The sequence below is a fragment of the Rattus norvegicus genome, chromosome 12 (genome assembly GCF_036323735.1).
Source record: "Rattus norvegicus strain BN/NHsdMcwi chromosome 12, GRCr8, whole genome shotgun sequence".
NCBI lineage: Eukaryota > Metazoa > Chordata > Mammalia > Rodentia > Muridae > Rattus > Rattus norvegicus.
Window position 1 is genome coordinate 31172465 of NC_086030.1, and position 21504 is coordinate 31193968.

A 21504-nucleotide genomic window follows, 5' to 3' on the forward strand; every position below is an offset into this window, starting at 1 on the left:
ATGGCTAGTCTCTGTAGCCAGCTTGTTCTGGGGACTCTATCTTTGCCCTCTAAGCCTGGAATTCCAGATGGACTTGCAGCCCCAGTGTGCATTTAAATAGATTCTAGCGATCCAAACTCCCCTCCTCATGCTTGTACTGCAAGATCTCCCCAGATCTTACCTTGTCTTTTCATTTTTGCTTTAAACATCGTTTCTTACCTGCTGGGACTCACCAACTAGGTAGTTTGAATAGCTAAAGAAGTCCAAGGATCTGCCTGTCTCTGCCTCCCCGGCCCTGGGGTTACAAACATGTGCCACCACACAATATTTTTTTCTATACGGGTTCTGGAGATTGACATTGGGTCCTCAATGCTTGCACAGCAAAGACTCTCAACTGAGCCATCTTCCCAACTGCACGTTGGTTTTCTAATAAACCTCTCAGGCCATTAGACTATAGGGACCTTTCAGATTGCAACCCTAAGATCATTGAAGCAAGAGGTGTACAGGTAGGTACAGGAGGATGTATATTCAAAAGTGGGTTTTCCTCCCTTTGGGATGATCAATTTGGGTGAAGTAGGCTGGATTCTTTTAATGCTTTATCGCTTAGGTTTATTTCACAATAAAACACCTAGTGAAGAAACACTAGAGAAAGGCTGGGCACATACATAGAACCGTTGGAAGAGTACTTCCTAGCCTGCACCAAGCCCTCGTAGTGCCCCAGCAACATATAATCTGGCTATGGTGGTGTACATCTGTAATCAGATCCTTAGGAATGAAGACAGGAGGAGGATCTAAAAGGGCAAAGTTATCCTCAGCCACCCAGGGAGTTTGAGGTTAGCCTCGGATGCCAGAAGCCTTGTCTTAAATAAAGAATGAGAGAGAAAGATGGAGAGCCCGAGGGCGAATGATGAAACCTTGCCTTGTCAAAATCTAGTGAGAAATATTGTCGATATGGCTAGTCTCTGTGTGTAGCCATAACTTGTATGCTTTCTTTTTCTTTCATTTTTTTCTTAAAGATTTATATGTATATGTTTGTGCGCCTGAGTGTATGTATGTGCAGGTACCTGTGGAAACTAAGAGATGACGTCAGAGCCCCTTGAACTGGAGTTGCAGGCACTTGGGAGCTGCTCCATGTGCTGCTGGGCACCAACGTAGGGCCCTCAGCAAGAGCAGTGCCCTTAATCTCTGAGCCATCTCTCAAGCCCCTCCTCTGTCAACTCACTTCCTCTGATAGCCTTCCTGTTCTCCCTTCCCCAGGTGTAAGGAGCTCAAATACTCCAAGGAGTTACCCCAGATATCCATCATCTTCATCTTCGTGAATGAGGCCCTGTCAGTGATACTGCGGTCAGTCCACAGCGCCGTCAATCACACGCCCACACACCTGCTGAAGGAGATTATCCTGGTGGATGACAACAGCGATGAAGGTATGGGAGAAGACAGCCTGCTTGCAGGACTCGAGAAATTCTGCTGCTGTTCCTAAAGGAACCACGCCGGTGTCGGCATCTTTGGCTCCCTGGAGCCTATTGGAGAAAGGGGAGGGTCTTGGCAGACACTGGTTTATTACTATTCCAGTCCTCTAGGGATCCGTGCCAGATCAGTTTTAACTGTCTGCTTGATACAACAACTTAGAATCACACCTAGGAAGAGAGTCTATTATCTTAATCAGGTTGACCCGTGGGGCAATTTATGAAGGATCGCCTAGATTGTTAGTTGATCAGGAGGGTCCAGCCCATTGTGGGTGGCATCATTCCCTAAGAAGGGGATCCTGAACTATATAAGCCAGGAGAAAGTCAAATGACAATAATCAAGGAAGGACCCATCTGTTTCTACTCTTTACTATGGGTATAACGTGAGTAGATGATTGCCTCTTGACTGCCCCCATGGAGATGGACGTTGACCTTGAATTATGAGCCGAATAAACTGTTCCCTTTCCTAAATTGCTTTTGGCCAAGGTGGTGTATCACAATAATAAAAGATGATACTGTAACGGGCTCTTGTAAAATTACTGGGTAGATATGCAGTAGGTAAAATGCCTTCCCAGCAAGCATGAAGATCTGATTTTGATTCCTCAGAGTTTCCCCACCACACACACACACACACACACACACACACACACACACACACACACACACACACTCACACACTTTTTTTTTGAGATAGAATCTCTGTGTAGCCCTGGCTATCCTAGAACTCTATCTGTAGACTAGGCTGGCCTTGAATTCTGAGATCCTCTGCTTCTGCCTCCCTAGTGCTGGGATTAAAGACTACTGGGATTAAAGTCATGTACCACTATGCCTGGCTAGAACCCATGTTTTTCAAAAGCCAGGAGTGACATGTTGACATGTGCTTATGATCCAGGCCCTGGAAAAGAAGAAACAGGCAGATCCCTGGGGCTCATTAGCTACCCAGCCTCATCTAAGTGGTATACTCCAGGCCAGTGAGAGACCCTTTCTCAAAAAGGAAAGTGGACAGTTCCTGAGGAATGATACCTGAAATTGTCCTATGGCCTTGACATGCATACATACATGCAAAATTCAATAAATGTATAGGTAAAGTTAATAGAGTCAATGATGATGGCCCACACCTCAAATTCTAGCACTTGGGATGCTGAGGGAGGAGAAGCATGTATTCAGAGCCTAGGCTACATGGTAAGAACTTAATTACAAAGCAAACAAGAGTAAATTCCTTAGCTAAGACCTGTTACTTTCCCTTTTCATATTATCCAAAGAACACCAAAAGGAAAGTCTGTTTTCTTCCCCCTCTGCCTTTTACTACTGTCTCCACTGTGTTTTCCAAGACATGAATTTTAAAAAGAAAATGTTTGCTGTACCGAGTCAGTAAGAGGCTCAAAATGTAAAGATGGAGATTGCTTAAAGAAGATGCCCAACTTTGAACCTTGACCTGAACACAGACAGACAGATATGATCCGTTCAGAACATACATTATATTAGAATCCCCACACTGGCCACTGAATCCAAAATGATGGCAGGTGAAAACGAGCCGTGTTAGTTGGTCTTTTGAATTCAGCACACCTAGAAATAAGAGGTCAGCTAAAGTAGAAAGCAAGCAAGTGTTGCAGGGCCGTTATAAAACTGGAATGTCAAAAAAAAAAAAGTACATTTGTGTGTGGAGGTAGATAGTGAGAATTGTGCTCTTATATCTGCTCACAATGTATAAATTCACCATGCTCACCACTGGGAGAAATCCCTTTGAGCTCAGGTCAGACAGGACAATTGCAGCAGAGCGAGCCTGTTGAAGATCCAGGAGACTAATCTTCAAAGTATCCATAGGATTAGGAATAGCCTAAGCCTCTTGCTCTGAGCAGAAAAATTAACCCACAAGGTGGTTTCAGGTTGGGAAGAAGGTGAGTTAAGATGATTCTTTTTCTGTAGCGTGATCTCCCAGAGATCAGGTTTGGATCAGCTTAGAAGTAGTCAAGTTTCCCTTGACTCTCTGGAAGCCCTGATTAATCCCCGAAGACTTGGTGACAATGTTCTTGGGCCCAGTAATCTGTCTTCTGTGGACTATCATCCAATGTATAAGTATTAACCACTGACTAGATTTTATTACTATTATTTTTTGCTCTTTATCCATTCCCTTTTTTCTTTCTTCTTCCTCCCTCCCTTCCTCCCTCCCTTCCTTCCTTCCTTCCTACCTTCCTTCCTACCTTCCTTGACAAGGTCTTACATAGCCCCAGGCTGGCCTCAAACTTGCTATGTAGTTGAGGATGACCTTGAACTCCTGATTCATCTGCTTCTACCTCCCAAGTCTTGGAATAGCAGACACCCGTCAGTATAACCAGTTTCTGTGTGACGGAGCTAGAACCCAAGGCTCCGTGCATGCTAGGCAGGCGCTCTACCAACTGAGCCACATCTGCATCCCCCTGGCTCCTCTCCTCTTTTCTGCACCACTTTGTTAGCCACAGCTCCTTCTAAGACTGACTGTGATCTTAGGAGGAGGAGATCCTATCAGTTCCTGGGAAGCTTGGGATTTTCTAGCAAACTCTCTCCCTAGTCTTGTTTATTTCTCTGTGGCCCCCTTGTATGTTCACTGCTCCCCCAACAAGAAACCTCTGCTTTCACATCCTCTCCCATTTTCTGACTGATGTCCCAATTGTCCTCCAATGCCCAACCTATTACTTCCCTAAAGAAGCCTTTGCTGGACCGTGGTGGGGGTTGGGGTTTACAGCGTATGGATGGTACCCATCCCTCAGTGAGTCAAATGCAGATTGATGGTTACTTTTAAATGTCAACTGGACACAATCTAGAGTCACCTGAGAAGAGAGTCTCATCGAGGGATTGTCTAGATGACATTGGACTGTGGATAGGTCTAGGGGGTGTTTGACTGCAAAGAAACACCATGACCAAAAAGCAAGTTCGATGGGCCCTCCCTTCTCCTTGGAGGCTGTTGGCTACCAGCCTACTAGGACAAAGAGCAGGATTCAGAAGGCCGTGAGTATGATTAAAAGATTTCCAAAGACTGCTGCCATGCGACAAGTCTACTTTATTGTTCCAGGGATAGAGTATAGAAGGGATTTTTTTAGGGTACAGGTGGAAAGGGCTGATTGGTCATAGCATCAAGTGGGCAGGAAGGTCTGATTGGTTATAATGCAGTCCCTAATTATCATGTAATTGGGAAGCCAGAAAGGGATTTATGCAGCTTTGCAGAGAACTCTGTACAAGGTCACTTTTCAGACAAGGCCAACCACCTGTGTTCAGGGACACTCTCCAGACAAAGACAGGCAAAGGCAGGGAAGCCCTCCTGAGAAAGGCAGCAATCATGGGAGACTGCAACCTTAAGAGCAGGGCTATTCAGGAGCGGGAGAGGAAATGGCTTTATTTGCCTCACACTTCCATATTGTTCATCATCAAAGGAAGTCAGGACAGGAACTCAAACAGGGTCGGAACCTGGAGGCAGCAGCTAATGCAGAGGGCATGGAAGGATGCTGCTCCCTGGCTTGCTTCCCATGGCTCGCTCAGCCTGCTTTCTTATAAAACCCAGGACCACCAGCCTAGGGATGGCACCGCCCACAATGGGCTCGGCCCTCCCTCATCAATCACTAATTAAGAAAATGCCTTACAACTGGATCTTACAAAAGCATTTTCTCAAGTTTCTATCTAACTCTAGTTTGTGTGTCAAGTGTACCCAAGACTAGTCAACACAGGAGGAGTATATCTTGATTGGTTTAACCAATGTGGGGAGATCCTTGCATTGTGAGCACCAGCATTCTGGCTCTGGGCTGGGTAACAGAAGATCTGGTGAGCTGAGTACTAGCCTGCACACATTCTGCCTGCTCCTGATTACCATGTGATGCTTCAGCCTCCTGCCTTGATTTCTCCACAGTGACGAGCTGGGTCCTGAAATAGTGAGTGACCCTTTCTCACCTAAGTTGCTCTTGTCAGTCGATGGGAAATGAAACTAGGACACCCCATGAGGTGGTAGAGCCTAGTAGAGCTGTGGAAGGGTAGGCAGATGTCACGTGTAGCGTGGCTGTTGATAACACATAGAAGAACTAGAGGCCCTAGAGAGCAGAGACATCTACCCACAGTTCCATGAAGTAGCCACGAAGCCCACCTTTCTTATCATTTCTGGCCTCTACTCTCCACACTTTTGTTCAGTCTACACTTTCTGATTTACAGAATTCTGTGCCCTCCCTGTTGTCTTTGTTTTACCGAGACATTCTTCATAGCTATGCTTATGTAAATACCTTATATTAATGACCCCACACACTATATAATAATGACAGTTCTTAATTTCAGCTCAAAATCAATTGTGTGTATACTTAAGTAGACTGAGTTGCATATATCTTAAGTCTCTGAGATAATGATGGTTTCAAATCTTCTACAATGACGGCTACTACTTCTTCTTCTTCTTCCGCCTCCTCCTCCTCCTCCTCTCCTCTTCCTCCTCCTCCTCCTCCTCTCCTCTTCTTCCTCCTCTTCCTCCTCCTCTTCTTCCTCTTCCTCCTCTTCTTCCTCTTCCTCATCTTCTTCCTCTTCCTCTTCTTCCTCTTCCTCTTCCTCTTCCTCATCTTCCTCTTCCTCATCTTCTTCCTCTTCCTCCTCTTCCTCCTCTTCCTCTTCCTCTTCCTCTTTCTCTTCTTCCTCTTCCTCTTCCTCTTCCTCTTCCTCTTTCTCTTCTTCCTCTTCCTCTTCCTCCTCTTCCTCCTCTTCCTCCTCTTCCTCATCTTCTTCCTCCTCCTCTTCTTCCTCTTCCTCTTCCTCTTCCTCTTCCTCATCTTCCTCTTCCTCATCTTCTTCCTCTTCCTCCTCTTCCTCCTCTTCCTCTTCCTCCTCTTCCTCCTCCTCCTCTTCCTCCTCTTCCTCCTCTTCCTCTTCCTCTTCTTCTCCTCCTCCTCCTCCTTCTTCCTCTTCTTCACTTCTTAGTGGTGTTTGATTTTTGCTTCTCATCCTTTTTTTTTGTATCCATGTGCCTTCTATATTCACTACTACAGCAGAATGCTGTCTTTATCTTAAAAGCATTTGTTTTTCATCTCAAATTTAGTTCTTGAAGACTCATGGTGTTAATGCAATTTAACTGCTGTCCAAAATGAAAATGAAAAATGAAAATACCCTTTCTTTTCCAGACTAATAATTGATTTCTGATATTAAAAGTGATGCCCATTCTTTGTAGGATACTGTGAACATATCAAAAAGCAAATATAATTGGAAAAACAAATGCTGCAGATGTTAACTAAAGACGTGTTCATTTACACTTTCTGCCTTTTAAGAGTAAGCTTTATGTAGTTAAGATCTGATCGTGCAAACAAGTTAATAATCTGGTTTTTGTTCTCGAGACATAAAATACAATCACTTTTGTTTTTCCTATCAAAGTGAATATAGACATCATTCTAAAGAGATTTATGGATCTCTTCTAAGGAGGTTGGAATGGTTAAGGGTTATCCCCTGGTTTCAGGGGTCTGAATGGTCCGTCCTGAGGTTATGTTATCCCCTGGTCTCAGGCAGTAAGGGAATAGGGTGGGGACACAGCGCTCTGGTGGGACCATTCGTTTACTTTATGACTTTGAGTCTTTTCCCTGCATATACATCTGTGCAAATATGCGGTACCTCAGAGGCCAGAAGAGGGTGTCAGATCCCCATGGGCTAGAGTTACAGATGGTTGTGAGCCACCATGTCAGTTCAGAGACTTGAACTGCAATCTTCTGAACGAGTAACCAGTGTGCATCACTGCTGAGTCGCTTCTCCAACTCAAATTTAAATTTTTGTTTAATTATATTTGATGGGAGAGGGGCGGTGGCACTGCACGCATGAGAGCATGCATTTTCAAGTCAGAGGAAAATGTATAGAAACTGGTCCCTCTCCTCCCACCATGTGGCTCCCAGGGTTAGAACTCAAATTGTCAGGCTCCACAGTGGATGCTTTTACCCAGTGAGCTATCTCTCTAGCCTGGAGTGTTTTACTTTTTAGTGAGGTCATTTTTCACATTGTACATTTCAGGTTGCACATTGATGGTGAGTATTATCCTTCAATGGCTTTGTTTATCTTTTAGAGAAATTGACAGACTATGTTAGCCCATATTTGTGATATGTTAGGTTCTAGTAGTGTACAATTCTTGGTACTTAGACGTCACACCAAATCATTCAAGTAAAACCAGTCAATACTTTCTCTTCGGTGGATCCAGTTTCCATTCTTCTGGACTCACAGCATGTGGCCATGTAGTTTCTTCCTGGAAATAGTTCTCTTGGTAACTCCACACAATTCTGATTCCACTTTAAGCATCCATTAGTCAGGCCTAGGGAAGGAGACCTAGGAACCGGCCTAGGGAAGACTAAGAGAAGCAGAGGCAGGAGAATCACAAATTCAATTCTTGAATATATTACATGCTGATTTTAAGATCAGCCTGGGCAACATAATCTCAAAAATTTTGTGAAGTACAAAAGATCTTGGAACACAGATAAACAGTAGAATCTTCCCCAGTGAGGGGCTGGAGTAGTAGAGCACCTGCCTAGAATCCCCCAGTGAGGGGCTTGGGGCATGGCTCAGTGGTAGAGCCCCTGCCTAGAATCCCCCAGTGAGGGGCTGGGGACGTGGCTCAGTGGTAGTACCCATGCCTAGAATCCCCCAGGGAGGGGCTGGATGCATGGCTCAGTGGTAGAGCCCCTGCCTAGAATCCCCCAGTGAGGGGCTGGGGGGTGTGGCTCAATGGTAGAGCCCCTGCCTAGAATTCCCCAGTGAGGGACTGGGGGCGTGGCAGAGAGAACTAGAGGAGAATGCTTAAAAAGGTGACACCTTAGTGTGTCTGCCTGAAGTTTCAGTGCCCCGCTGCAGAGCTGATCTGTGCACCGCTGTCCATCAGAGCCCCTTCCCTCATCCTTCTCGTACTTTCCTGCCTCCTCTCTGATACTTCACCCCTATGACTCTCTTTTTCTTAGTTGGTGCCTTTATGCAGGTAAAGCACTGCATCTAGAGGCTCCCGAGAAAAGACTTCAAGGTAGAGATAATCATTTGAGATCAGGTCTAAAGATGACCTCCTCCCTGTCTTCTGTATGATGGATGGTGGAGTTAAATGTCACTTTCTTTTAAAAATGTTGGTGGCTTCGCTCTGCTGTTTTCATTCTGCTGGGTTTTGTTTTGTTTTGCTTTACGAAGAATCAAAGACCTTCCAATCCCTGATCTTTTTTTTTTTTTTTTTTTTCTTTTTTTTGGAGCCGGGGACCGAACCCAGGGCCTTGCGCTTGCTAGGCAAGTGCTCTACCACTGAGCCAAATCCCCAACCCCCCTGATCTTTTTTTAACATGCTTTTCAACCCTTTTCTTCTTCCTCTCTGGAAACGTGGATAATCTTCATTTTTTTTCCTAGAGCTTTGAATGCAATGAGGAAGAACCTGGTCAGGTTCCATCCAGAAGACTGACCCCAGTATAATTTAGGGTTTTTTTTTTCATTTTTCCTGTTCTATGTGTGTGCATGGACACATGAGCCACGTGGTTTGGGCTAACTTGACACAAACCTAGACATATCTGGGAAGAGAGTATCTTAATTGAGAAAACACCTCCATAAGATTGGCCTATCAGCAAATCTGTAAGGCATTTTCTTAATGAATGATTGACTGGGGTGGGGGCAGCCCATGATGGGTGGTCCTGAATGGGAAAACAGACTCAGCCAGCCATGAGGAACAAGCCAGTAAGAGGCACTCCTCCAGGACCTCTACTTCAGTTCCTGCCTCCAGCTTCCTGACTTGAGTCCCTGCCTCCAGCTTCCTGCCTTGAGTCCCTGCCTCCGGTTTCCTGCCTTCGGTCCTTTCCCTGAAAGCTGTAAACTGAAGTAAATAAACCCTTTCTGTCCCATGTTGCTTCTGGTCAAGTTGCTTTATCACATCAATAGAAACTCTAAGACAGCAGATGTGTACTTTTTTGCCCATGTTAGTACACACATGTGCACATGAGCACACATGGAGGCTCAAGACTCATACCAGGAGTCACCCTTCATTACTACACCTTAGTCATTGAGGCACTGCCTCTCCATCAGACCCACAGCCGGTCAATGGTGACTCTACTTAGCCAGTTGGCTTTGGGGCTCACCTGTCTCTCTTTCCAGGTCTAAAATTGTAGAGTTTCGGGGGATCCCAACCGCACTCATTATGTGTGTTTATGACAAGCACTTTAACTTTTTTAAAAAGTTGGTCTCCAGATTTTTTTTTTTTTTTGGTTCTTTTTTTTCGGAGCTGGGGACCGAACCCAGGGCCTTGCGCTTCCTAGGTAAGCGCTCTACCACTGAGCTAAATCCCCAGCCCCGGTCTCCAGATTTTTTAAATGATTCTGATTTTTCAGTTATGTGTACGTGTGCACTTGCATGGATGTATGTCCATGTGTGTGTATGTACATACCTTGGTAGGCCAGAGAAAAGCTTCAGATGCTCTGACATTGAAGTTACAGGCAGCAAATAGCCCATCATGGGTGCTGTAAACCAAACTCGGGTCCTCTGAAAGAGCAGCAAGTGCTGTTGGCCACTGAATCGGCCCTCCAGCCCCTCGACCTTTTTACAAAGACAAAGAGTTTTATCCTCTGCTATAGGAAGCCCTCAAACTCTTAGGGATCCCCCAGTCTCTCAAGGGCTGGGATTACAGGAACAGTAAATATATTTGGATCGGTTTGTTTCTGTTGGTTTTGAGAATTCTCACTATGAATCCTAGTCTGGTCTGGAACACTTGATCTCCTGTCTCTGTCCCCTGCTTGCTGGGACATGTGTACATCACCACACCTAATTGTTTTTTCTTTTTCCTCATTAATACATATTAACTATATGAAGGAATAGGTTTCATTATACCATTTTCATAGATACAAACAATATACTTTGGTGATATTCACCCCTCTGTTACTCTCATCTCCCTCCCTTCTCCTTTTCCCTCCCACACTCTTAGAGTCCCACTCTACTTAAATGTTTTCCTCCTACCCATCACTTCCATATATAGGAGACTACACCCTATCCTGGTTAGTGTGACTTCTCCACTTAGCACAGCCTATGAGCATCTGACCAGAGTGCCTTAGGGGAAGGATGCCCAGATCAAATTGGCCTGTGATGTGACCATGTCTGCAGAGAATTTGTTTTGACTGTCAATTGATGCAGAAGAGCTCAGCCCACTGTGAGCGGCACATTCCCTAAGGCAACTGGTCCAGGACTAAGAAAAATAACTAAGCATGAGCCTTCAAGTGAGTCAGCATACAGCATTCCTCAATAGCTATACTTCAGGTTCATGTCTTAGATTCCTTCCCAGGATCTATCAAGGGTAGGTGGCAACTTAGGAGTCTTCAAACAAACCCTGTCACCCTCAGGATTCTTTCGTTAGGATTTTTTATCACAGCCTTCTCCTGTGTTCGTCCTTCCTCATCCCCTCTCTCTCATTGTTCCAGCCTTGGACACCGCCAGTGGGATGTGACCCCCAGGTCACACATCAGATATTCTGCATATCGGATGTTTATATCATGATTCATAACAGTAGCAAGATTACAGTTATGAAGCAGCAATGGAATAATTTAATGGGTGGCGGTCACTGCACCATGAGGAACTGTATTCAAGGGTCACAGCCTTAGGAAAGCTGAGAACCCCTGACTGAGCTCAACTCTCTAATTTCTCCATCTTTCCATATAAAAGTCTTTCTTATTCATGTTTCCTTTTCCTTTCCTTTTCTTCCTTCTCTTCCAACGTCTTGAACCTTTTCTGCTCTTATAGCTTTAGATCCAAGTTATTCATTTTATTACCCAAAAGTTCCCTTTGATAACATATTGTCTTGACTTAATGGAAGTAGTATGTTTCCTTATTCCCTGCAGGATGGTAATACTGTGTGTGTGTGTGTGTGTGTGTGTGTGTGTGTGATTTTGCTTTTAGTGTTTCTTCCTGAACTGTCTGTTTCCACAAATAGTCTTTCTCTCTCTGTTCTTTACGTCTTATCTTCTGGGTTAGAAGCTTGCCCCAGATGTCCAAGATATCTATTGAGCCTCGTGTTCTACTCACGGTGACCCCCTTAAATGGCACATGCACACACAGAAGTTAAGGGAAGGATGAAGATTTATCATTTAATGAGCATCAAAATTCAGTTAAAAAAAAGAGAGAAGTCCTGGAAATGTTAGAGTAGCTGCATAATACTCTGTCCTGTTGGGCTTAACACTTCAGATGGCTAAAATGGGATCTCCCGTATACTAGCCATACACTCTAATGCCTCACTGGGGATTCTAGTCAGGGGCTCTACCACTGAGCCATGCCCCCAGCCCCTCACTGGGGGATTCTAGTCAGGGGCTCTACCACTGAGCCACTCCCCCCAGCCCCTCCCTGGGGGATTCTAGGCAGGGCCTCTACCACTGAGCCACACCCCCAGGCCCTCACTGGGGGATTCTAGGCAGGTGCTCTACCACTGAGCCACGCCCCCAGCCCCTCACTGGGGGATTCTAGGCAGGGGCTCTACCACTGAGCCACACCCCCAGCCCCTCACTGGGGATTCTAGGCAGGGCCTCTACCACTGAGCCACACCCCCAGCCCCTCACTGGGGATTCTAGGCAGGTGCTCTACCACTGAGCCACGCCCCCAGCCCCTCATTGGGGGATTCTAGGCAGGGGCTCTATCACTGAGCCACGCCCCCAGCCCCTCACTGGGGGATTCTAGGCAGGGGCTCTACTACTAAGCCACATCCTAACCCCTCACTGTAGGATACGAGGCAGGTTGCCAAAGTACATCTCCAATCTTGGTTATTTTTGTGGTTCTGTTGACATTGTGTCCTTCTTAGCCCAGGCTGGCCTTCAACTCATATTCTTCTTGCTTCAGTTTCCCCCAGCACTGGGACTCATAGGTGTATACCACCATATCTAGTGCTTCTCACACAGTTTATAAAGTTGATTAGATGCCATCATGTCTAACCCTCCAAAGCTGTGACTCAAAATATCCCTTGGAGATATATATATATATATATATATATATATATATATATATATATATATATATTATCTGCTAGCAGGCATTACATCTTGTGGGTTTCTGTGTGATCTGGTAGGTTACGTAACTTGTCATTGATATCATCTTTAGAATGAGAGCACCTGGTGGTATCCTTTCTTGTTCAGTTGTATTTAAAAGTTGTGCTAGGGTTAGAAAACTTTTTTCTTCCTAAGTGGAAGGTTCTACCCTCTGGTCTTCTAGAAAGGACTTTGGAGAAGCATCCATCTGGTATTGTTCGCTTTTCTTCTGGGTTTATAATTGCCAAGATAGAAGAAGTCTTGTGTTTGGGGGAGATAACATTCTCCCTGTGTTGGTGAGGCTCTGATTGACAGAGGCAGGAGATACGGTGTTATCACAGGGCTCCACGCTTGGCCAGACACTCTTCCGGAGAATAGCACCTACCTCTCCTCCAGCCTGGATTGAGCTTCCTTAATCATAAATGATTCTTGTTGTTGCCTCCAACCTGATCACTGCAATGTGACAGCAGTGGCTCAGTGGCTCTCTCATCACAGCTGAGCGGCACATTTGCATTTCTGCGCCTGCACTTTTAGGCTGTGTGTGGAGAGTTGTAAGGAATATGTATGTAACTACATGAGAGAGGGGAGGAGGGGGGAGGGGGAGGGGGAGGGGAAGGGGAAGAAGGAGAAGGAGAAGGAGAAGGAGAAGGAGAAGGAGAAGGAGAAGGAGAAGGAGAAGGTGAAGGAGAAGGAGAAGGAGAAGGAGAACAGCAGCAGCAGCAGCAACAAGAGCAAGAACAAGAACAAGAAGAGAGAGGGAGGGATGGAGGGGAGGGAGAGAGGAGGAGGGGAATGGGGAGAGGGGGAGAGAGGGGGCGTGGAGATCCATCAAAGCTCTCTATACCACCTTGCTTTTTTTTTTTTTTTTTGGTGCTTTTTTTCGGAGCTGGGGACCGAACCCAGGGCCTTGCGCTTCCTAGGTAAGCGCTCTACCACTGAGCTGAATCCCCAGCCCCACCACCTTGCTTTATAAAGAAGAATGAAGGGCTCAAGAGTCAGCTCAGTGGTTAGGAACACCTGCTGCTCTTGCAGAGGACCTGAATTTGAGTGGCTCACAACTGCTTGTAACTCCAATTCTAGGGAATTCGACACCTTCTTCTGGCTTTCCTGGGTACCTGCAGCCGCTCATCTGCACCTACAGAGACCTACACATACACACAATTAAAAATAAATCTCGGGGGAAAAAATAAACACTGAACAAACACAGCAGTAACAGAAACCATTTAATTTCAAGCAAATATAAATGTAGCAAATGACAAAGTGATGGCTGAATCCCTTCACTCCGTTTCCAGTAATGGTAATGTCCCACTAGACTCTATGCCACCGTTATATTCAGAACAGTCGTTCACTTGAATTCCATCTAAAGAACTCCTCCTGATTTCAACTGTTTTTGTAATTTTTGTGTTTATATGTTGTTATATATGGCTTTACTTATTTTTAAGCTCCTAAATACTAATTCTAGGGCTTCATCTGTCACTGGGAGGGAGGCTCTATACAAGTACTCTACTGCTGAACAATGACCCCAGCACCACACTAGGACATTCTTGGTTATCACCCTTCCTCTGAGCCACAATCAGCCCCTCACTGGTAGATTCCAGGCAGGGGCTCTACCACTGAGCCACGCCCCCAACCCGTCCCTGGGGGATTCTAGGCAAGTCCTACCAGTGAGCCATGCACTCAGCCCCTTACAAAGAGATTCCAGTCCTGATTTGCTGTTCACCTTTTGTTAATTCGTTTCTTTCTTTGTTTCTGAGACAGTATCTCTTGTTAGCTTCTTAAGTAGACTAAACTGGCTGTCCAGAATACTCCAGGGATCCACAAGTCTCCACCTTTCCAGGCCTAGGATTGCTAGTAAACAGCATCATATCTGGCTTTCTTTCTTTTCTTTCTTTTTTTTTTTTAAATTGGATTCCAAAGAATTGGTCTTGAACCCTGAAGAGCAGTGGTTCTCAGCTTGTGGGTGGAAACCTCTGAAAGACCATTGGAAAGCACAGATATGAATATTACAATTTGTAACGGTAGCAAAATTACAGTTACAAAGTAGCAGTGAAATAATTTTATGGTTGAAATCACCACAACATGAGGAACCGTGTTAAAGGGTAGCAGCATTAGGAACATTGAGAGCCACTGTTATAGGACAAGTTTTATTCTGACTGAGTTGTGTCCCATATCCCTGTCATGTATCTTGATGTGTCTTCCTTAGGTGGAAAATGTGTGTCTATTTCTACAAGCTGTTTACAGAACATCATGAGACAATTATGTGTGAGCATTTCTTGAAACCTCCCTGGAGCATTTGACTCGTTCCTAGGACTCTCACCGTGAGCTCAGACCCCACAATGCCAGAGAAAGGGAATTGGTCACTTAACTTGCTTTAGTTTTCCCATCTCTGACCGCCAACTGCATTTAAAGAAAACCCAAGGAAGGAGCAGCCCAGTGCTGAGATGCCTCCCTGTGGTCTTGAGAGCTTTTCATGTCATCTGTTTTGTTCTGCTTGGCTCCTTAATGATGGTGACTCCCGCTATTTCAAGGGAAGAGGTCTGCCGGCCTCAAGAGCATTCAGAATCAATATCACAGTAAATAAGAAACATAATGAAAGAAAAACACACTCCAGTCTGTAGACAAATTTTATCGCTTAAATCCACATGTTGTTAGGGTCGACTGCCAATACCAGATATTTAACTGCCCTTCTCCTGTGTGTGTGTGTGTGTGTGTGTGTGTGTGTGTGTGTGTGTGTGTGTGTGTGTGTGTGTGCGCACGCGCGCGCGTATGTGTGCAATCTTGAATACATGCGTTGTTCAAAGGACCTATTCAGATACTATTTTTTCTCCTTTCTTCCTTCCTTCCTTCCCTCCTTCCTTCCTTCCTCTTTCTTTTCCTTTGTTTTCTTGAAGCAGAGCTTGTCATTCTTCTGAAGCTTGCCAAATAGGTGATGCTTACTAGCTAGAAACCCTTGGCATCTTCCTGAGTCCACTTCCCCAGACCTGGGATTCCAAGTTTGTACTGAGCATTATTTAGAAAGAAAACTTAGTTCTGTGGGTTGAATTCAGGTGCTCATAACAACATGGCAGGCACTTCAGCCACTAAGCCATCTTCCCAGGCCTTGCCTGCTACTTGTCATATGGGTGGGGTGGCCAATGCTCTCTTGCTTTAAGAATAATCACTGGAGACATCACAACCTCAGTTGTCAGCTACCGTCACTTGTACTTACTGTGTTTCGGGTTTCCTTACCTGCTTATTTATTTGTGGCCATGTGTTTGTGCCACAAAACGCGTGTGGCAATCAGAGCACAAGTGGATGGGGGTCTGTTCTCTCACACAGCTGTCAGGGATGGGGCAAATGCCTCTACCTGCTGAACCCTATCACTGATACTCAAGAGGGGCGCTGAACAGATGAAGCAGAAAGCAGGATTTTTTTTTTTTTGACAACGGAGTTGAAAGCTATAGAGGTTTTCCTTTTCCCCAGAGCCCCTCATGGATGCTCAACGTAGAGCAGTGTATTGAGTTCAGTGCTTGGTATTCAGAAACTCGTTGTCTCTTCTCCTGTCTTTGGCTTTCTACTTTGCTTCCTTTTATCTCACCACAGGGTTGCCTGCAGATGCTTTCAGGGTTGCACAAGAACATTCCTCTTAAACCTCCTCCATTCTTCTTGAAGCTTCTTGTTCTCACCTCTTCCCACCCCTCCCCCAACCCCCTCACAAGCCCTTGCCTTGATAGTCAATGAGTGCATTATTTAAGACTGTAAAGCTGGGAGCAGCTCAGAGAATAAAACATGTAAGATAGCCATCTGATATGTTATTGCATTGTATGTGTGTTATGTATGCGTGTGTAGACGCGTGTTCACATTTGGAGCACACTTGTGTGTACGTGTACATGCGTGTGTTTGTCTAAGGGAGGTACAGGTGCTGACATTATGTGTCTTTCTTTATCATTCTTCTCCTTAGGTACCAGACAGGGTCTCTGACTGATCCCAGATCTTCCCAAGTCCCAACGGTCTAGCTAGCTAGTTTGTCCCAGGGATCCCTTGTCTCAGCCTCTCAAGTGTTCGATTACAGGCAGCCACCATACTGCCTGACTTTTACTTGGGTTCTGAGAATCTGAGCTCCCGCCCTCCAGTTGGCACACTGTAAGCACTTTATCTACTGAACTATCCCCAAAGGCCAATATCGAGAACGCATGTCTGCATGTATCCTCACCCTGAGTCAGGGTATCAGAGATGGATGTGTCTACACCTTGGCATTATTATCACAAGTTCTGTAACACCTTGACTCCTTCAGTTTGATGGTTATGATGGTTCGTCTCCATTGCCAACTTGGCTGGATTGCCAGTCACCTAGGAGACATGGCCTCCGGTTATATCCATGTGTCTCTGGTTGTTTCCAGAGAGGTTTCACTTAGGACTGAAGACTCTCCCTGAATATGGGCAGGGCAGGCCTACAGACTGGGGGTCTCAGAATGAATCAAGAGGAAGTCAGCTGACCCACCGCCCCCCACCCTTCCCTTTTCTCTGCTTCTTTATCTACTTACATGTGAAGAGTCAGACTCACACTGCTACTGCCATACCCCACCCTACTCCCACCATGACAGAACAAACCCTTCTAAACTGCAGGTCAAAAGTAAACCCCCTCTTCTCATGAGGCATTTGGTCAAGAGCTCTGAGAAAAGTAACTAACACAGTGGTGTTACCTAAACTTCCAAAGGTTCCCTCTGTACCTCATACTGGTGATCATGCTCTCTTGATTGGCCCAATGAGCCACTTCTGAATTGACTACATCAGTGGAAGGCAACCTAGAAGGGTCAATATCTGCTTCCAGTCCAAAACGTGAACCCATACTGCTATACCAGCATCCTATGACTGGTGTAGACCTCCACCCCCTTCACTGTTGGGAATTCAGGGTTTTGTTTGTTTGTTTGTTTGTTTTGTTTTGTTTTTAACATTTTTCTTTTATTGGATATTTTTATTTACATTTCGAATGTTATTCCCTTTTCCAGTTTCCCCTCCAGAAACCTGCTATCTCCCCCTGCTTCTATGAGGGTGCTCCCCCTTACCCACTCCCTCCCACCTCCCTGCCCTGACATTCCCCTAAACTGGGGCATCAAGCTTTGACAGGACCAAGGGCCTCTCCTCCCACTGATGCCAGACAAGGCCATCCACTACTACATATGCAGCTGGAGCCATAGGTCCATCCCTGTGTACTTTTGGAATTGGTGGTTTAGTCCCTGGGAGCTCCGGGGGATTTGGTTGGTTGATATTGTTGTTCTTATGGGGTTGCAAACCCTTCGGCTACTTCAGTCCCCATTCTCAATTCAATGGTTGACTGCGAGCATCTGCCTCTGTATTTGTCAGGCTCTGGCTTATTTATCAGGATACAGCTCTGTTAGGCTCCTGTCAGCATGTGCTTCTTGACATCCATAATATTGTCTGGGTTTGGTGGCTTTATAAGCGGTGGATCCCCAGGTAGGGCAGTCTCTGGATGGACTTTCCTTCAGTCTCTGTTCCACACTTTGTCTCCATTTTTCTTCCTGGGAGTACTTTTGTTCTCTCTTCTAAGAAGGACTGAAACATCCACACTTTGGTCTTCATTCTTCTTGAGCTTCAAGTAGCCTCTGAATTGTATCATGTGTATTCCAAACTTTTGAGCTAATATCCACTTATCAATGAGTACATACTATGGGTGTTCTTTTGTGACTGGGTTATCACACTCAGGATGATATTTTCTAATTCCATCCATTTGCCTAAGAATTTCATGAAGTCATTGTTTTTTTTTTTTAAACTCTTTTTTTTTATTATTATCTTGAGTATTTCTTATATACATTTCAAGTGTTATTCCCTTTCCCGGTTTCCGGACAGACATCACCCTCCCCCCTCCCCTTCCTTGTGGGTGTTCCCCTCCCAAACCTCCCCCCATTGCCACCCTCCCCGCATAGTCTAGTTCACTGGGGGTTCAGTCTTAGCAGGACCCAGGGCTTCCCCTTCCACTGGTGCTCTTACTAGGATATTCATTGCTACCTATGGGGACAGAGTCCAGGGTCAGTCCATGTATAGTCTTTAGGTAGTGGCTTAGTCCCTGGAAGCTCTGGTTGCTTGACATTGTCGTACTTTTGGGGTCTCGAGCACCTTCAAGCTCTTCCAGTTCTTTCTCTGATTCCTTCAGCGGGGGACCTATTCTCAGTTCAGTGGTTTGCTGCTGGCATTCGCCTCTGTATTTGCTGTATTCTGGCTGTGTCTCTCAGGAGCGATCTACATCCGGCTCCTGTCGGTCTGCACTTCTTTGCTTCATCCATCTTGTCTAATTGGGTGGCTGTATATGTATGGGCCACCTGTGGGGCAGGCTCTGAATAGGTGTTCCCTCAGTCTCTGTTTTAATCTTTGCCTCTCCCTTCCCTGCCAAGGGTATTCTTTTTCCTCATTTAAAGAAGGAGTGAAGCATTCACATTTTGATCATCCGTCTTGAGTTTCCTTTGTTCTAGGGATCTAGGGTAATTCAAGCATTTGGGCTAATAGCCACTTATCAATGAGTGCATACCATGTATGTCTTTCTGTGAGTGGGTTAGCTCACTCAGGATGATATTTTCCAGTTCCAACCATTTGCCTACGAATTTCATAAACTCGTTGTTTTTGATAGCTGAGTAATATTCCATTGTGTAGATGTACCACATTTTCTGTATCCATTCCTCTGTTGAAGGGCATCTGGGTTGTTTCCAGTTTCTGGCTATTATAAATAAGGCTGCGATGAACATAGTGGAGCACGTGTCTCTTTTATATGTTGAGGCATCTTTTGGGTATATGCCCAAGAGAGGTATGGCTGGATCCTCAGGCAGTTCAATGTCCAATTTTCTGAGGAACCTCCAGACTGATTTCCAGAATGGTTTTACCAGTCTGCAATCCCACCAACAATGGAGGAGTGTTCCTCTTTCTCCACATCCTCGCCAGCATCTGCTGTCACCTGAGTTTTTGATCTTAGCCATTCTCACTGGTGTGAGGTGAAATCTCAGGGTTGTTTTGATTTGCATTTCCCTTATGACTAAAGATGTTGAACATTTCTTTAGGTGTTTCTCAGCCATTCGGCATTCCTCAGCTGTGAATTCTTTGTTCAGCTCTGAACCCCATTTTTTAATAGGGTTATTTGTTTCCCTGCGGTCTAACTTCTTGAGTTCTTTGTATATTTTGGATATAAGGCCTCTATCTGTTATAGGATTGGTAAAGATCTTTTCCCAATCTGTTGGTTGTCGTTTTGTCCTAACCACAGTGTCCTTTGCCTTACAGAAGCTTTGCAGTTTTATGAGATCCCATTTGTCGATTCTTGATCTTAGAGCATAAGCCATTGGTGTTTTGTTCAGGAAATTTTTTCCAGTGCCCATGTGTTCCAGATGCTTCCCTAGTTTTTCTTCTATTAGTTTGAGTGTGTCTGGTTTGATGTGGAGGTCCTTGATCCACTTGGACTTAAGCTTTGTACAGGGTGATAAGCATGGATCGATCTACATTCTTTTACATGTTGCCCTCCAGTTGAACCAGCACCATTTGCTGAAAATGCTATCTTTTTTCCATTGGATGGTTTTGGCTCCTTTGTCAAAAATCAAGTGACCATAGGTGTGTGGGTTCATTTCTGGGATTTCAATTCTATTCCATTGTTCTATCTGTCTGTCTCTGTACCAATACCATGCAGTTTTTATCACTATTGCTCTGTAATACTACTTGAGTTCAGGGATAGTGATTCCCCCTGAAGTCCTCTTATTGTGGAGGATAGCTTTAGCTATCCTGGGTTTTTTGTTATTCCAGATGAATTTGCAAATTGTTCTGTCTAACTCTTTGAAGAATTGGATTGGTATTTTGATGGGGATTGCATTGAATCTGTAGATTGCTTTTGGTAAAATGGCCATTTTTACTATATTAATCCTGCCAATCCATGAGCATGGGAGATCTTTCCATCTTCTGAGGTCTTCTTCAATTTCTTTCCTCAGTGTCTTGAAGTTCTTATTGTACAGATCTTTTACTTGCTTGGTTAAAGTCACACCGAGGTACTTTATATTATTTGGGTCTATTATGAAGGGTGTCGTTTCCCTAATTTCTTTCTCGGCTTGTTTCTCTTTTGTATAGAGGAAGGCAACTGATTTATTTGAGTTAATTTTATACCCAGCCACTTTGCTGAAGTTGTTTATCAGCTTTAGTAGTTCTCTGGTGGAACTTTTGGGATCACTTAAATATACTATCATGTCGTCTGCAAATAGTGATATTTTGACCTCTTCTTTTCCGATCTGTATCCCCTTGATCTCCTTTTGTTGTCTGATTGCTCTGGCTAGAACTTCAAGAACTATATTGAATAAGTAGGGAGAGAGTGGGAAGCCTTGTCTAGTCCCTGATTTTAGTGGGATTGCTTCAAGTTTCTCTCCATTTAGTTTAATGTTAGCAACTGGTTTGCTGTATATGGCTTTTACTATGTTTAGGTATGGGCCTTGAATACCTATTCTTTCCAGGACTTTTATCATGAAGGGGTGTTGAATTTTGTCAAATGCTTTCTCAGCATCTAATGAAATGATCATGTGGTTCTGTTCTTTCAGTTTGTTTATATGATGGATCACGTTGATGGTTTTCCTTATATTAAACCATCCCTGCATGCCTGGGATGAAGCCTACTTGATCATGGTGGATGATTGTTTTGATGTGCTCTTGAATTCGGTTTGCCAGAATTTTATTGAGTATTTTTGCGTCGATATTCATAAGGGAAATTGGTCTGAAGTTCTCTTTCTTTGTTGGGTCTTTGTGTGGTTTAGGTATAAGAGTAATTGTGGCTTCATAGAAGGAATTCGGTAGGGCTCCATCTGTTTCAATTTTGTGGAATAGTTTGGATAATATTGGTATAAGGTCTTCTATGAAGGTTTGATAGAATTCTGCACTAAACCCGTCTGGACCTGGGCTCTTTTTGGTTGGGAGACCTTTAATGACTGCTTCTATTTCCTTAGGAGTTATGGGGTTGTTTAACTGGTTTATCTGTTCCTGATTTAACCTCGATACCTGGTATCTGTCTAGGAAATTGTCCATTTCCTGAAGATTTTCAAGTTTTGTTGAATATAGG

The 21504-nt window shown here is 44.7% G+C and overlaps 1 protein-coding gene across 2 annotated transcripts in view; it reads left to right on the top strand.

Annotated features, from left to right (window-relative positions):
- Galnt17 (polypeptide N-acetylgalactosaminyltransferase 17) overlaps nucleotides 1–21504 on the top strand; it is a 458691-nt gene that overhangs the window by 213005 nt on the left and 224182 nt on the right. For both annotated transcript variants that reach the window (NM_001025112.2, XM_039089218.2), the window contains exon 3: nucleotides 1237–1403. In NM_001025112.2, coding sequence (NP_001020283.1) covers nucleotides 1237–1403 — 167 coding nt within the window. The remainder of the gene's footprint in view (nucleotides 1–1236; nucleotides 1404–21504) is intronic.